Genomic DNA, 16,331 nt, shown 5'->3' on the forward strand with positions numbered 1-16,331 from the left:
CCTGGAGGTCGGCTGCAATTACAGGTTCACTGTAGTTTCAACGCAATGACTACTCTCTCAGCAGAGAAGTACATTTCTGGGATCAAATGTCAAATTCAGGTTGACCTCCACTTGTCCACACTCCACATTTAACTTAAGTTCATATCTTTGCAGTAGCAAAGGCTGAAGCAAATTGGGTCTACTCTGGATAAAGCCTGTCATTTAATGAGGGTGTCTCTGTCTACCAAGCTGATATTATGACTGAGCAGAGTGAAAAGGGTAGAAGCAAGTTTTAATGAGGTGTCCCCCGGAGTTCAAGGCCCCATTACAACATTACAAGGAAACACAGTCCAATTAGCTATTTGGGCTTGCCCTTAACCCAAGAGGAAATGTAGGGGATGATGTAGGCATCTGAGGGGGCACATCCAATATGAAGGCACTCCTGCTGCCTGTGTTATGTCTGAATGGCAAGCAGAGACTGCAGTACTTGGGTCATAGTCCATGGCTGGAATCCAAAATCAGCTCTCCTGGAAAGCTCCCACACTGGGCGTGGACACCTGCTTTCTGCTCAACCTATTAACTACAGCTAGGGCTTGATGGCACCAACATTTTCAGGCAGAGGTAGTCCAGGATGGAGCCATCTCCCTGCAGCTAGGGTTCTGCTTAGAAGATTTGAGGACTTGTAGGGGAGCACCTAGGAGGCTCAGTTGGTCAAGCATCTGCCTTCAGCTCAGGTCAGGATCCCAGGGTTCTGGGATCGAGCCCCGCGTCGGGTTTCCCGCTCAGCAGGGAGTCTGCTTATCCCTCCGCCTCTCCCTCTCCCCTCCCCTGCTTGTGCTTTCTCTCTCTCTCAAATAAATAAAATCTTAAAAAAAAAAAAAAAAGAAGTTTTGAGTACTTATTATCAACAGGTAGAAAGACTGAATTGCTTGTTGGATCGTTGGAAGGAGGGGATCCCTCTTACCAGGTTGGACTGAGTACTTAGGTTTGTCTTCTTTTGTTAGACAACAGTTTTTGGAATCCCTTCACAGAACACTAGCCTGTTTCAGAATGAATACTGTGATCCTAGAAGATTTTGTTTTCCAACCTCTTGCCCCCACATAAGGTAACTGAGCTAAGAACTACTTCCTAAAAAAGTGAGACCAATAACTCCAACTTCTGGATTTCTCTGCGACTGAATAGCTCTTTCCTCTTGCAGTGGGCAAGTGACTTTAGTAACCTTGCTTGCGAGCTTCTCTCCAGAAGTATACTAGACTGAATCTTGTTCTGCTCAATAGAATGTTAGATGCATGTATGTGTTAGGGGCTAGATCTTCTATTCTAAACTACAGCACCATAAAGCTTTATTCCTTCTTTTAGTAAAAACCCACAATAAACCATAGATCTTATGGCCAACCTGTAAAGTAATACCAACATAGTATGTTAAAGAGAGCACAGAAGGAAAATAGCAAGAAAAAAAATGCCACTGGATTTTTAATACCTACCATATTAGTTTGTTAGGGTTGGTGTAACAAAGTACTGGGAACTGAGTGGCTGAAATTTAGTGTCTCATAGTCCTGGAGTCTACAAGTTCAAGATCAAGGTGTCAGCAGGGTTGGTTCCTTCAGAATGCTGTGGCAGAGGAGCTATCCTAGGCCCTTCCTCTAGCTTCTGGGGTTGGCTGGCAATCTGGTGCTCCCTGGTTTCTACATCACGCCAAGCCCTCTTCTGATTCACATGGCTCGGTCCAAATTTCCCCTTTTTATGTGGACACGAATCGCATTGGTTTAGGGGTCTACCTTACTGCCTTATTCCAGTATGGCCTTATCTTAACTAATTACATCTGCAACAACCTTATCTCCAAATAAGGTCACACTCTGAGGAGACAGGACTCCAGCAAGTGAATTTGGTAGGGGGTAGGTTGGGGAGGGGGTGCACAACTCAACCCATAGCACATGTTCTGGTCTCTTATTTTTGCAAAAGTGTAGGTCTTCATTTAAAACAGACACCCCAAAAAAGTGGGGGGGTGTTGGATCACAGAGCAAGGTCTTTCAACAATTATTTCTTCCTTTTTATCAAAGAAAATATTACATGAAAATGCTTTGAGAGACTGATGTAAAAAATTGGTGGAGTTGAAAGACACACATGTGTTACCACCAGCGAATGGTCAGACTTGAGGGTAGGTCTGAACCACCCTTTCACCATGGGGCCAGATGAGGTATAAGCCCAGTGTGGCCTATTAAGCATTCTTTTTCTCTGTTATAGTCTGTATATGTCCACACTTTTCCTTCAATTAATACTAATTAGAATACTAACTAGAATACTAGGGTCTCCAGTAGCTAGTGAAATGTGTAGGCTTGAAGGAACCACTTAGAAGGGATGGTTCTTTTTCATCATCAAGGTTAAGGGAGGAAATCCAAGTGTTACAGCAATAAAATTCAGAAATAAAGGAAAACGTTCCTCATTTTTTAAACTGTCCTTATCAAGATACAGGCTCTCCAAAACTATCCCTTTGCTGGGGCAGACTTTAAAAAAATAACTTTTTAAAGTTATGTTAATACTTCAAAAATACTTCACCACTGAAAATATGGGAGAACAAAGAAAAATTGATCATAATCTCATCACTACAAGATAATAACTAATAATATTTTGGTGTATTTTCAGTATTTTTTTCTGTACATACACATGAATATTTTTAGACCTAATTACATTGGCTATACATGTGTATCTCAATTTCCACACTTATTATATTACAGGCATTGGTTCGTCTTTAACGCCTTATAATTTTAACATTTGTTTTAACATGTAGAGTGATATGAGGAACTTAACTAAAAGAATTCTAAAAGAATTTTTTCCATTTATTAAATATTTCAGCAAGTCATCATGGATTCTAAATAGTTTTTTTAGGATATAAAAATTAAGTATAAATTCTAAATTGAAAATTTGAGTAATAAAGTGAGGTTCCTATTTTCAGAAAGTTAGTAAGAACCTGACAAGACCTTAATTATAGCATTTAAAAATTCAATTTAGAAATTACAAAAAATGATAAAGAAGAAAATAAAAATAACTGTATTTCTAGAGAAATCTTCCCTGCTAATATTCTAGTGCATTGCATTCCAGTCCTATTTCTTGTCGGTTATATTGCCATGTGTTCAGATAGTGCAGAGACTCTGCCAAACCCACGTGACCCTTTCTGAAAAATTCTCTACTTGGTTCTCTTTCACTGGTCTGACCACAGATAATCATATAAATGATGGGTGCTTGATACAGGTGCAACCAATCCACAGACCAGCCTGTTTCCTATGAGGGCTCTGGCTACAGATCTCTATTCAAGAGTGGCACACCTAGTAGACAGTGATTGACCCAACCAGCCAGATCTTTTCTTGGGATGTTTGGATTCAAGACCTATGTCAGCTGTAGAAGAACACACAGCGCAAGCAGAAACCAAATGTAGCAGATTGCCTACAAAGGCCAAGCACTAAAATCAGTGGTAGAGTGTCAGCTGTGGTCTGTATACGGTCTTCAGCTTAACACACACTCAGCTTTTGAACCACCTTTTGACATAGTAAGCACTGGAACCCTGAAATGTCCTTTTGTGTATTGGACACCAGCTGGTAAACATTTAGAAACACAGCACTATATTAATCAGAGATGTTAATTGCAAATTACAAACACCAACTCTGGCTCATTTCAATACCTAAAAAGGAGTGACTGAAAAGCTATTGTGTCGTTTATAAACTAATGAAAAACTGAAGGATCAGACCTAAAAACTGGGTAGGAATCAAGGTAAGCTAGGTGCCAAGAACAGAGCCAGGTCTCAATATGAGAAGAGATCAGTAGATCATCACAGCTTGCACTCCACAATGGATTCTGGATCCTCCACTACCGGTGTCTGGATGGATCTCTACCTGCTCCTGCATCTTTGTGTCCCCCCCACCCCCACATTCAAAATCCCAGAGAGAAGCTTTTAACTGGATGGACCCAGGATATATGCTTATGTTCTCCCCAGAGGGCCAGGATCTACTCCCTTCAAATTTCATGGTGGAAGGTGGGGTCCTGCTCCCCAGTTTCAGTATTTCTCTGAAGCGTAGGGAGGGGTGCCATGATATTCACTAATCAGCACAAAATAACTGATTTTATTGCATAAAACTCAACTCACCTCCTCTCAGAATACGGTCCAATGGGAGCTTTAAAATAATCTTCACAAAGCTCAAAATTTTTCTGCAGTTCTGAAGCTGTAAAATAATGTAGACCATTGGTAACAGGTGCTGGCACTGGACCCCTGAAATCAGAAAAAAAGAAAAAAAAAAGAATTTTGTAATGATACCAAGCATAGACACACATAATACCTAAATACTGACTGATATATCCACATAAATGTAAATACCTGTAAGATATATTTGGAATAATGTAATACATCCACTCAAACATTTACTCCAGACTTGTCTTAAAACACTAGCATTAGTACATTCTAATTTGTAGACTAAGGGAATTTATGTTGTTTTAAATCTTCCTTATCTATGAAGTCACCAATATTGGCAAATCATCTTCGTACTGATTAGTATGCATTTTACGTATTCCATTATAAACCCTTGTCCATTTGTTACATGAGTCCAACAATTTATCAACCGCTATAAAAACTGAAATAGATGTTTTCAAATTTTTTTCCTAATCCAATGCTTTGAAATGATACCAGAATAAAGTATTTCTAAAAATTCCAATATTATACTCTCCACTGAACTCCAGTGTAAAATATTCTTTTTTCAACTCTACTAGCCTGTTTTCCCAGAGTGACTTGGAAGAATCATTAACCGTTTTTAGTGAAAAAATCCTGTTGCTATTCACCTCAGACTTGCTAAATAGAGTTGCTGTGTGCAAAGTAGCCCAATTGCATATAAATGCATGCAAATTTGAATCGGCTCTCTGTCCTGGTATGACCCATTTGGAGCTCATATTTAAAATTGCTTCAGTCCTGTCCCTAGCGTTTTAATAAGCTTGGCCCTGCTGCTGATCAGAGGTCACACAGACCCTAGCTTTGCTGCTCTAGAAGATACTGTCTATCTCCTGGCCATCACCTTCCTAGCCCTTCAGTGGATCTCTGTGTAAGCCACACAGCCTATCTTTTGAATCAGACTATCCAAGGATAGTTTATCAATATGGAGAAAATTCATCACACTTTTTGGATATGGAACAAATAGACAAAACTTGGTTTCCTTTATATTGGTTGAAGATTTTTAACAGGTTAAAATTACAGACAATAAAAATTGAATTTGAATAAAACTTAAGTGGTTTCTTTATTCTGCTTCCTTGAATCTCTGCATTCTAAAAAAGCTTTTTAAAATGCATAATTAAGGTCTTGTCATGTTCTTGCTAACTTTCTGAAAACAGGGACTTCACTTTATTACTCAGATTTTCTAAAATGTGGCACAGGAAAGAGAATTCAGAATATCAAAGCTTGTAGCGTTAATGAGAAAATAAAATGCAAACATTCTGTAGCTATCCTGTGACCTACTTATTCATTCTGAGTAAATATTAAAGCCTAAATGTGCCTCTTGATAGTGTAATGATAGTAAAATAATTATTATAGCCACTAACATCAGGAAGCCTTTACTATGCGTAAGGAACTAAGTAAAACCCTTCATATTAAGAATAGAGAATTCACAGATTAATAAAGATACAATGATTCCCACTCTCATGGAATTTACAGTTTAATATGGAAAGGAGGCATTAAACAAATGACTTTGCACATAATAATACTATTGTTTTGAGAGTCATGACAGACAAGAGCAAGAAAGTGAACACGATATAATGAACTTTCAGTCATGAACAGCCTTGGTGAAGGCTGATATATATTCAAATTCCACCAGAAATACCATTCCTTATAGTCTTCAAAGAGGGCAAAGAGGGTGCCTGGGTGGCTCAGTGGGTTAAAGCCTCTGCCTTCGGCTCGGGTCATGATCCCAGGGTCCTGGGATCAAGCCCCGAGTTGGGCTCTCTGCCCAGCGGGAAGCCAGCTTCCCACTCTCTCTCTGCCTACCTGTGATCTCTGTCAAATAAATAAATAACATCTTAAAAAAAAAAAAGTGCAAAGGAAAAAAAAAGCCACAAATTTTTAATAGCTATGAGCACATTATGTCTTTTTAAAATACATAATAAATGAAAGAAAAATACAACTTCTAGAACTAGGTTTACTACTGAATCACTGGGTCCACTCTAGTACAGAGGCCTCTGTTATGTTGATGATTTAGGATTCATTTGGTATATTTGGATTAATCTAAAGATGCGCCGGTATAAGTAAATGTGATATATCGCTACCTTTGAAACAGGAGTGTGTGATGAGGAGATATCTTTCCCATCAGGGCCTGCCGGGCTGTCTCATATTGTCTCTCTATAGAATCTCTTTCCTAGGCAAGGAATATGATCAGAAAATTATATTGATGTCAAAAATACGTCAGACGGCGAAAGTAGCTATAATCACTATCTTCTTCTAGAGATTGTCAAATATGTGTAAAGAAAAAGGGGGAAAAGGCCTAAAAAAAACAACTACTGGTTCAGTGGAAAGAACAAAAACTTTATAAATAAAATATTTTTATGAAGACCACAATTTATCAACTTTATTTGACATCTAAACAATAATGTGACAATTTCTTGTTCATGTTTATACATTTTTTATCTTTCCAATGAGATCATCTCTTATTATTGTCTTTTTGTCTTCCCAGATCTTTGCACACAGAATAGTCAAGTTATTGATTATATCCAACAGTATTTCAGTACAACCCTGAAATATCTCCCCCGTGTCACCAGCACTTCACCATCACTATATACTTAGGAAACATTTGAGGGGGATACAGAGACATAAAAGACACAATCATCACCTTCAAAAGGTTTTTAATCTGGTGGCAAAAGGGGATTTAAAAAGACAGAGAAAAAACCAAGAGAGCACATGCTGTTTTATAAATAGTAAAATGGATATCTGTACATGGATTATGTAATGGAGTGTGATCTGTTTAGAAACTGTCCAAGCGCTGGATTTCCTCACTTTAAGCAAAGCTGACATATAAAATTCTCAATTTACAGAAAAGATAAATCAGCAAGTGCTTATTTGTTTTACATAAAAGTCTCATTTATAAAGGGATTTGTAATAACATTTATTTTTAAACAGCAATCTTTGCTTGCAGTAACTGAATCTGAACTAAAACTCTCTGATTTTAATGTCACTACCAGGCTCGTCTGTAAGTTGATATTTAGTTAAAATCACATAAGAAACGACGACAAACAAGTATGCCAAGAAAAATAAACACCAAAGCTACGGTTGTGAGCTTGCAACTCCTGGCTAACCGCTTGTTTTAGCCTTGGAGGTTAGCATAGTTTCAAGCGGTTGTGTGTGTTTTAGGGGGATTTTTCAAGAATTAACTTTTAAGGGTTAAGTTGATGTGATTCTAAAGGCATTTTTGCATTACAGAAACTAATCTGCAGTAATGGTTCTACTCTGTGGTGATGCCAAGGTTGGTGCAGTGAACACCTCTGGGAAAGAAGTTGCACCCCAGAGACCAGAAGACCCTTTGGTCACTCCTGTGTTCCCCTGTACACAGCACACACATCTGAGCACGAAGAGGGAGCTTAATCTGTATCTTTAATGTACAACCGTATAAATTTGGGGACATAATATGAAGTGTGAATAGTGTCTAGCGTTCTCTGTGATCTGGAATAAAATTTGCTGTCGACAGTTGCTAGCTTAAGAAATTCTGGGTCAGGCTTTTGAAATTGTTTCTTAGACACCATGACATATGACAGCTAACAACGAAACTCTCAGGTGTCTATCTGGTCACCATAGGCTCTCGGGTGTCTATCTGGTCACCAAGACCATATAACAGTGTCCCTGACCATTAGCTCTGTGATTCTGTCTTAAGCAGGACAAGAAGAAAGTAGCATTCGACTGGATGGATGGGGTTTGCAATGGGACAAGAGAGGAGGAAAGAAACTCTATGTAAATTTCACTACTTAAAACTATCTGTTTAAATAACCCCTAAATACACCTAAATGATTTCATATTACTACAAAATTACTATATTTTGACAAACTCCACTATCCCACTCTCAGGTTAATTTGTTATTCTTGTTCCTCAGTTTCTCCAAAGCAGTACACATATTTTCTATTGTGATTTTACTTGATACCACCTTCATTTTTTTCTATATTGATCCTTGATTTCAATTACATCGTGCCTGGGAGGATGACGTAATAGTGGAAGCACTGTCTGGATCTTTCAGAATTCTCACACAAAAATAGAGCAAGCAAATGGCCAAATAAAAAACATACCAAAACATTGACAAGAATACTAGATGAAGAGATACCCCCCTAAATCCCCTCAAACCCCAAATCAGAAGAGGAATCTCCCTCAAAGCCCAAAATACAGATGATCTTAGTGGCACCACCACATGGCACCAGTGACTATGTGAGAGAAAGGCGAAGGAAGCAACAGGGGCACTAAAAGACCCTCGTATTCACTAGGAAGAAAAGCAGCACATATGGGCACCACAGCTGGAATCCAGGGGGTGCTTCTTTCTACCTTAATAGTGGGTAAGAATAAGGGGTTCACAGTAAGTTCTGAAGCAGCTGGCTCAACTGTGATTTCTTGAATCTGACCCATTATGGCTCTCTTCTAAGACAGAGCCCCACTCTAAAGAAAAGCTAATGGGATTGGAATCAAAATTAATTAGGTGGGACACCTGGGTGGCTCAGTGGGTTAAGCCTCTGCCTCGGGCTCAGGTCATGAGGGGCTCTGCTCGGCAGGGAGCCTGCTTCCCCCTCTCTCTCTGCCTGCCTCTCTGCCTACTTGTGATCTCTGTCTGTCAAATAAATAAAATAAAAATCTTTAAAAAATGGTTCCCTCTCTCTACTCCCCCCCCCCACTTAAAAAATAATTAATTAGGACAGCCAACAGAGAAAAAGAGAAAGTCTAGACCAAAGTGGTAGAGGGCAACAGAGCCCAGAAACCCCCAACAAAAACTGAAACCCTCAAAAGAAAACTGCTATAGGGGTGCCTGGGTGGCTCAGTGGGTTAAAGACTCTGCCTTTGGCTCAGGTAATGATCCCAGGGTCCTGGATCAAGCCCTGCATCGGGTTCTCTGCTCAGCAGGAAGCCTGCTTCCCTTCCTCTCTCTCTCTCTCTCTCTCTGCCTGCCTCTCTGCCTATTTGTGATATCTGTCAAATAAATAAAAAATAAAAAGAAAAAAAAAGAAAACTGCTATATATTTTAACACAATTTGAAAAAACCATGATTCCTTATAAAAGTTTGAAAAAACTAACTTCACATAAGAATGAGAAATTTCCTAGTAAAATCTCAAAATTAGTATTTTAAAAGAGAAGGAGACTAACCCCTTTGCATACAGTGAAAGCATTCATTAAACAGATAAAATCTGTCATCTACTATTTCAAAATTAATTAAAAGACATTAAGGAAATGGCACAAAACATTAAGGAACAAATAAATTACCTTTTTTCCCCCAGAGGGAGAGAGCATACAGGTGGGGGGAAGGGCAGAGAGAGAGAGGGAGAGAATCTCAAGCAGACGCCATGCCCAGTGCAGAGCCCCACATGGGGCTTAATCTTATAACCCTGAGATTATGACCTGAGCTGAAATCAAAAGTTGGATGCTTAACCGACTGAGCCACCCAGGGACCCCAATAAATTACAATTTTTAAAACTCCTAAGTGAGGTGACAGAACTCAGGAAAAAAATCAGAAATATAAGGGAAAAAAGTCACTTCAGAAATGAAAACTAAACCAGAAGGAAGAGAAGAGTAAAAAACAACAAATGACTTCAGAGGGTTAGAAAGAGAATGGAGGAAATTTTTTTACACTCAAAAAGAAATAAAGAGGTAATAAGAGTCTAGAAAAAATGACAAATATTTAAGATAGACAAAGATGATCCAACATACAAGCAATAAGAGCCCTTGATAAACCAAAACAAGCAAACAGGATAGGTCACAAAACCAACAATTTGAGTCTCAAGTATGACAGGCTGTCAACGGCAGGCAAGAACTCAGGATATGCTGCCCCCAGAACACTTCCTGGATCTAGTAGAGAATGCGCCTAGACAACAAAACTACTAGACATTGGCCTGAGGCCTAATGATGAGTATCAAGTGTGTATGTATCTGAGAAGTAAGACAAAATGAGAGTTAAAAGGGAGCAAGTGTATGACTATGTGCTGAGAGTGTAGCTGTAAAACAATCACAAATAACTGGGTTATTGGAGAACATGTGCAAACAAATTTTTAACTGTTCTCAGTCTTTCTACTGGCACTAATCATATTGGTATTATTATTTGGAGACTCTTCTGGACACAATCTGGATGAAACACACGAGAAGTTTCACAGACATTAAACTACAGTAGACACTATAGTTCTATCATCTCCCATGTCTTTCAGAATCCGGATGCTTGGTGTGAAAGAAAGGTATGTAATAGAGAAGACGCATAAAAATCCTCAAGTCTTGAATCTGAATCAGAAATATTAACTTGAACTCATGAGGTATTTTATCTACAGAAAAAGCCTAGAAGCAATCAGCAACCCAGCAGCAACAAGCACTCCTGGCAACCACATGACCTTGCGCTATCAACTCCCACTTAAAGAAACCAGGGCTCTTTGGAGAAGAGATGGTTTGCGGGTCTGGGGCAGGTAATACACAGAAGAGTGTAGAAGGTCTTGTCCTAACAGAGAGCAAGATAGCTACTGAAGTTGACATGGGTCATATTAAAGGACACAGGAGCCACCTAAAGAGGCTCTCAATGGCCTCTTTTGAGTTTCAATAGGATACAAAATGCAGTGGGTAGATACATTCAATATGTAGAAATCAAGAACATAACGATCATCAATGATATTTAAAAATTAATTGGTCACCTCCAAAGAATAATAGGAAACCATATCTTGAGAAAAAAAGCACTTAGACACTATTCAATAATGTGAGGGAGCTCAGCTCAGGGAGCTTGTCCAAGATCACACAACTTAACAATGTCAATTTTAACTCCAAAAGAAAAATGCTTTCTTCTACTCAGATGTAATTTTCAGGACATGACATTCACCAGATGTATTAGCTGCAGTGATACTATAAAGAGATGCTCCTCTCATCTACTGCCTGGCTATCAAGTGGCACAGATCACATTATTGAATAGAGTCGTCCTTAGTAGATATAGGTACCCAATATTTTGTTACCACAGATCCACCTTCTCACTGGCCTTCATACATTCAGGTACTTTGTGGGATTGGACAGGACTAATGTGCCATACACACACATTTGCTAAAGTGGCTTTGAATGAATCAGCCATTCAGCAATTTTTTCTGGAGAACTGGCTTTTGGTAAGCTGGTCTGCCCAGAAGTGAGGGTATCCCCTCAGGAGGTCAGGAAATCTGGTTGAAGAAAAAGATACAATTGAAGTTCAAGCGGAGTTTGAAAATCAATCTTCCTCTGGAAGGCAAAGATCTAGTCACAGTTCCAGAGCAGGAAATCTTCACTAAGCCACCATAGCTTTCATGCATGTCTTCCAGGCAGCCAATCAGGCAAAAAGAGGTTGCAATTAACAGAGAAACTAAAACATAGTGATACCTAACAAAACTCATTAACCTGGACTTCTATAATTAATAGTATATGTGTTGTATAAATAAAAACCTTTTACTGGCTAGTGTTTGTTACATTTTTTTGCAACAGTAAGAAAAGAGCTGTGTATTGTTTTTTTTTTGTTTTGTTTTGTTTTACTCAAAACTAAAAACTGCATTTAAGAAGAAAGGTTGATCAAAATTATATTTACAGTTCTCCAGGAATATTTCAGAAATGTTCAAATTAATATTCTCTGGGAGTCGTTCATCAAAGTAAGTATCATTTAAGCTAAGAAGAGAAAAGAAATAAAGCAACAAGGATTGTATAAGCAAGGTATGAGGAAATACACTGGGTACCTATTTAAACTCATATTAAATTATGGTCAAATCCATGGAAAGCATTTGATATTGATAAACTATTAGAGTCACAAGCAAGAAAAATGATGTTAGCGATGTTTTTCCAGACTTGAAGAACAAAGACTACTACTGTTGGACATTTCTTCCTAATGGAGACAAGCCATGTGGGTCCTAGTGATCCCAGAGATGAGAAACAAAACACAGCTGTTGGTGTATTAGGCACCAGTAATCATGAGAATGTCTCCAATGCTCCATTAGCCCATTTTCTACTCAAAGAAGCAGTAGTAGAAGGGCTAGAGATACACAGACCTCATCCACTAAAGAGAAGAGATCAGAGGCATCTCTACCAGACTATTCCGTTCAGTAAGGGCAGGATCAGTTCTACTTTGTTCTAGGGTCTAGAACAGGGTCCAGTAAGCAAATACCTGATATCTACTGAAAAGCAAATCTAATCCTTATACACAGTAGGGATTCAACAAATTCAAGACATGTGAGAAGAAGGGAAGATGAATGAGAAAAAAGAAAGGGAAAGAGTTAAGGAAGGAAAGAGGGGAGAAGGGGAGCCTTTCACATATGGGAATGGACAGGATGGCTAGGAGAGCAAAGGCTCTTCGCAGGACTGCTAACCTACAATGTCAGAATGAACTCATCTTCCAACAAGCCGTCACACAGATTATGAACACTACTTTCCCACATGGCCACACCTCCTGTAGCTCATTATTTCCCTTTTCCCAGATTTATATCCAGGAGGACAGGAAGCGAAGTCTCAGCCCCTAGGAAGCTCGCACCCTACTGTGCTCTACTACTGTGGTCTGAATTCTTAACTGTCTTCCAGTCCTTCAGATTCATCATGTAGTTGTACCTCTGTCTGGTTTTGGTTTCAGCATCACCCTTGGATGAAAACCCTGTAGACCGCCCTTGATTTTTCAAGCTGTGGGAAATCCTACCCAACCCCAGAGAGGTTAAGTAACTCATCGAGGCTTGTCCAGCTAGTGAACAAATGGCACTCCTTTCACTACAGCAGGTGCCCCCCTAAACCCCCAGGTGCCGGCGTCCCTTGGGTCCTTTTCAACCTTTACCACCTGCTTCTCTCTCCCGGGATAAGCGGTCTCCTGGCTGCTATGGAACCACTCCTTTTTTATACTTTTATCACCCAAATATGCATCCCCAAGTATTATGGTTTAGAATTCCCAATTTTTCATTTATATATTAATAGAATCATATAGTGCACATTCTTTAGATTCAGTCATTCTTTGGTTCAACAGGATGTTTGAGGGAGATAGCCATGGAGCAAAGTTTGCTCATTTTCATTACTATACATATTTTAACTACATGAATATTCAAAATTTCACTTGGCCTATTTATTGCTAGTGGACACCCAAGTTTCCAGTTTAAGACCACTACACACAAGGCTACTATGAACATTCTTGCACATACCTTTTGGTGCACATGGCCCCACATTTCCATTGGAATCCCACTGCTGAGTCATGCTCAACTTTAGTGGATAATCCCTTTTATTTTCTCAAGTGTACAAATTGAACCTCCCACCCACTGTCCTACAAGAGTTTCTACTGTTCACATCCTAACACTCAGCTCATGATTTTAGTGCTTCTAGTGTATGTGTAGCAGCATTTCACTGTGGCTATGATTTGCATTTCCTGATAAAGAGGTTGACTATCTCTTCGCGTGACTATTGGCCTTCTGGATATTATCCCTTGTAAAGAGGTTTTTCTGTATATTTTTTTCTTACTAATTTAAAAAAAGTGTTTTTGTTTTTTTAAAGATTTATTTATTTATTTATTTGACACAGAGAGAGAGATCACAAGTAGGCAGAGAGGCAGGCAGAGAGAGAGAGAGAGAGGAGGAAGCAGGCTCCCTGCCGAGCAGAGAACCCGATGCGGGACTCGATCCCAGGACCCTGAGATCATGACCTGAGCCGAAGGCAGCAGCTTAACCCACTGAGCCACCCAGGTGCCCTAAAAAAAAGTTTTTAAATATATTCTAAATAAAAGCATTTTGTTAGTTATATTTATTATAAATATCATCCTGCTCTGTGTGCTTTCTCTTTTTTCCTCTTCAATTCTGTTTTTTTTTAATTGACATGTTACTAATTTTAATGTTCCTCAATGTTTTAAATGTTTCCTTTGTAAAAGTGCTCTTTGTATTACATTTAAGGAATCTATACCTGCCTCCAAGTCATAAAAGTCTTCTCTTACATTATCTTCTAGAAGTATTCTTGCTTTGTCTTTTAACATTTATATAGATAATCCACCTTAAATTTTGTAATCACATTTTGACATACATGTAGTTAGAAGCTATGCACAAGTAAAGGGTAGAATATTCAAATTGAGACAGAAAGACCTCATGTGCACAGGGAGTTTGGGGTAGATTGAGCAGAGAAGAAGAATGCTGTCTTCAATTCAATGGGAAGGAGCTTCAGAGAAACAGAACTCAAAAAGCCTAGACGATGGAAATTTCCACCTATCCATTACTGTCAAATGGTTCCCTTGATAGCTTCTAAAAGTAAATATGAATACATTAGACCTACAGTGAAGACACCCAAAAAAGCGTAAAAATTTCTTCTTTTGGGAGGGAACAATTTAAGATACAGATTTTTGACAGAGGAAGTTGCTATTCCTTTCTTCAATCCACTGAAAGGTTTCAAAAAATACATGGAAATTTATGTTGGGGAAAGTAAAATGAGCAAAACAACATCTTCTCTAAAGGGTTGCAATGAAAGGTACACGAGATGATTTACACAAAAGCCTTTTCCAAATTACAAATGCTGTGTAAAGGCTATTTATGTTCTCTAACATAACATGATAACATCTTTCTAAAGCTTCCGCTGTCATATTGCTCATTTCGTCTTGTTAACAACTACACAAAGGTTAAAATCTGAAAAGTACTTAAAATTTAAAAATAGCATCGAATCCATCATCTTTAAAAGAAAACGAGACACTAAAAATAACCTTAGGCACATTCTGCCCCACATATATGACAGCAGCAATATGACAGCAGCAATTGAGTATTTTGTACCTATTTCTGAAGAATGTATTCTGGTTGTTGGGGATTTGATTTGCTTCTCTATGAAACTGTTGTTACATTGTTTCTCTACCAGCACTGACTGGCAAAGATATCAGAACCTCCAGGCGCAAGGTGTTTGAGGATCGTTACCATCAGGGATGGGTCACTGCCAACGCTCTAACAGGTCTAGATGTTCTAGACCAAGCTATGGATTCCCTGGACAACTGGGCTGAACAGTTTTCTAGGGAAGTGACTGCCAGGAAGGAGTGACCCATGGAAAAGTTCATGAGACTACTTTGACCCCAAGTGGCCTGCACTACCTTCCCCCTACCCCGTCTACCACCACCAACATGGGGGCCCCTCGTAGGATCACACCGCCTTTTTATCATACCCTTCCCTCTCCAGTTTCTCCAAACTTTTTATTAACCTTATACTGAAATGTTGGTCATGAATTACAGTGAAAAACACATTGTGTGTCTGGGTTTTTGTTTTTTTTTCTTTCCCCCATTTCTCTTCTTCTGACCTTCTTTTCTCACTCCTAAATACCTGATTGCCCTTAACCAGACAAAATCTGTCTTTAGTCAAGGCTGGAGGTTCTCTAACAGGTGAAATTCAGATTGGTCATATTTAAACACATCATGAGTACCCGCTCACGGGCAGCGGGGCACGGCACATGCATGGTGTGCGTTTCTCATCAGCGTTATGTGAGGTGGTGTGGCAGGACAGCAAAAGTGGGTTGTGAGGGGTTCTGGGTGTCAGGACGCAGACTTCATTATGAAGGAGTAAATGTGGCTAAGAATTTGTTCTGGACTTTACGTTGTGGGTCTGCTCTGTTCTGGGGACAGAAAGAAGAACCTGTATTAGCAAGCTAAGTCCCAAGAAGCATAAAGCCATCCCAGCCAAGAAGAGGGTAACGAGTGTAGAGAGAAAGGGGTAGACTGACCGGTAAAGAACAGAGATTTCCCCGGATGGGAAGATAGAGGCTGAGAGGCTCTTCTGGGAGAGAGCGCTCCCTAGGGGCCAGTCCTATGTGAGGGCCTGGTAGCAGAGGATTTGGAGAATACCAGCACCACTGGCTCAGAGTGGAACTCAGGCCCTTAGACTAGGGCCATCTCCATGGTAACCATGGTTTTCTAGAAGCCAGGATCTCTTCCTCAATCTTCCAGGGGGGGTGTAACCCTCAGGGTTCTTGAACTTGACCCAAAGAATGGGAGTAATCCCAACTCCTCGTGGCTGATATTTGATTTCCCACAGATCCTGGTTGATGGCAACAATTCCAGAATTAATTTATTTTGGATAAATCAAACATCAGTTTCCTGCATTGCATACTATGGTACAAATTCGTATTATTGATAAGTGTTTGGCGTGCACGCACCCTCTGTTCCTTCTAGGAATCCCTGAT

At 39.4% G+C, this 16,331-nt stretch overlaps 1 protein-coding gene across 3 annotated transcripts in view; it reads right to left on the reverse strand.

Moving 5' to 3' along the window:
- LRGUK (leucine rich repeats and guanylate kinase domain containing) overlaps nucleotides 1-16,331 on the reverse strand; it is a 112,816-nt gene that overhangs the window by 7,260 nt on the left and 89,225 nt on the right. For 2 of the 3 annotated variants that reach the window (XM_082693980.1, XM_082693978.1), the window contains 2 exons: nucleotides 6,273-6,361; nucleotides 4,117-4,239 (listed from right to left, as the gene is read on the reverse strand). In XM_082693980.1, coding sequence (XP_082550106.1) covers nucleotides 4,117-4,239; nucleotides 6,273-6,361 — 212 coding nt within the window. The remainder of the gene's footprint in view (nucleotides 1-4,116; nucleotides 4,240-6,272; nucleotides 6,362-16,331) is intronic. The other variant, XR_014301428.1, reaches the window with a different exon arrangement.

The sequence above is a fragment of the Mustela nivalis genome (assembly GCF_964662115.1).
Source record: "Mustela nivalis genome assembly, chromosome: 12".
Lineage (NCBI taxonomy): Eukaryota > Metazoa > Chordata > Mammalia > Carnivora > Mustelidae > Mustela > Mustela nivalis.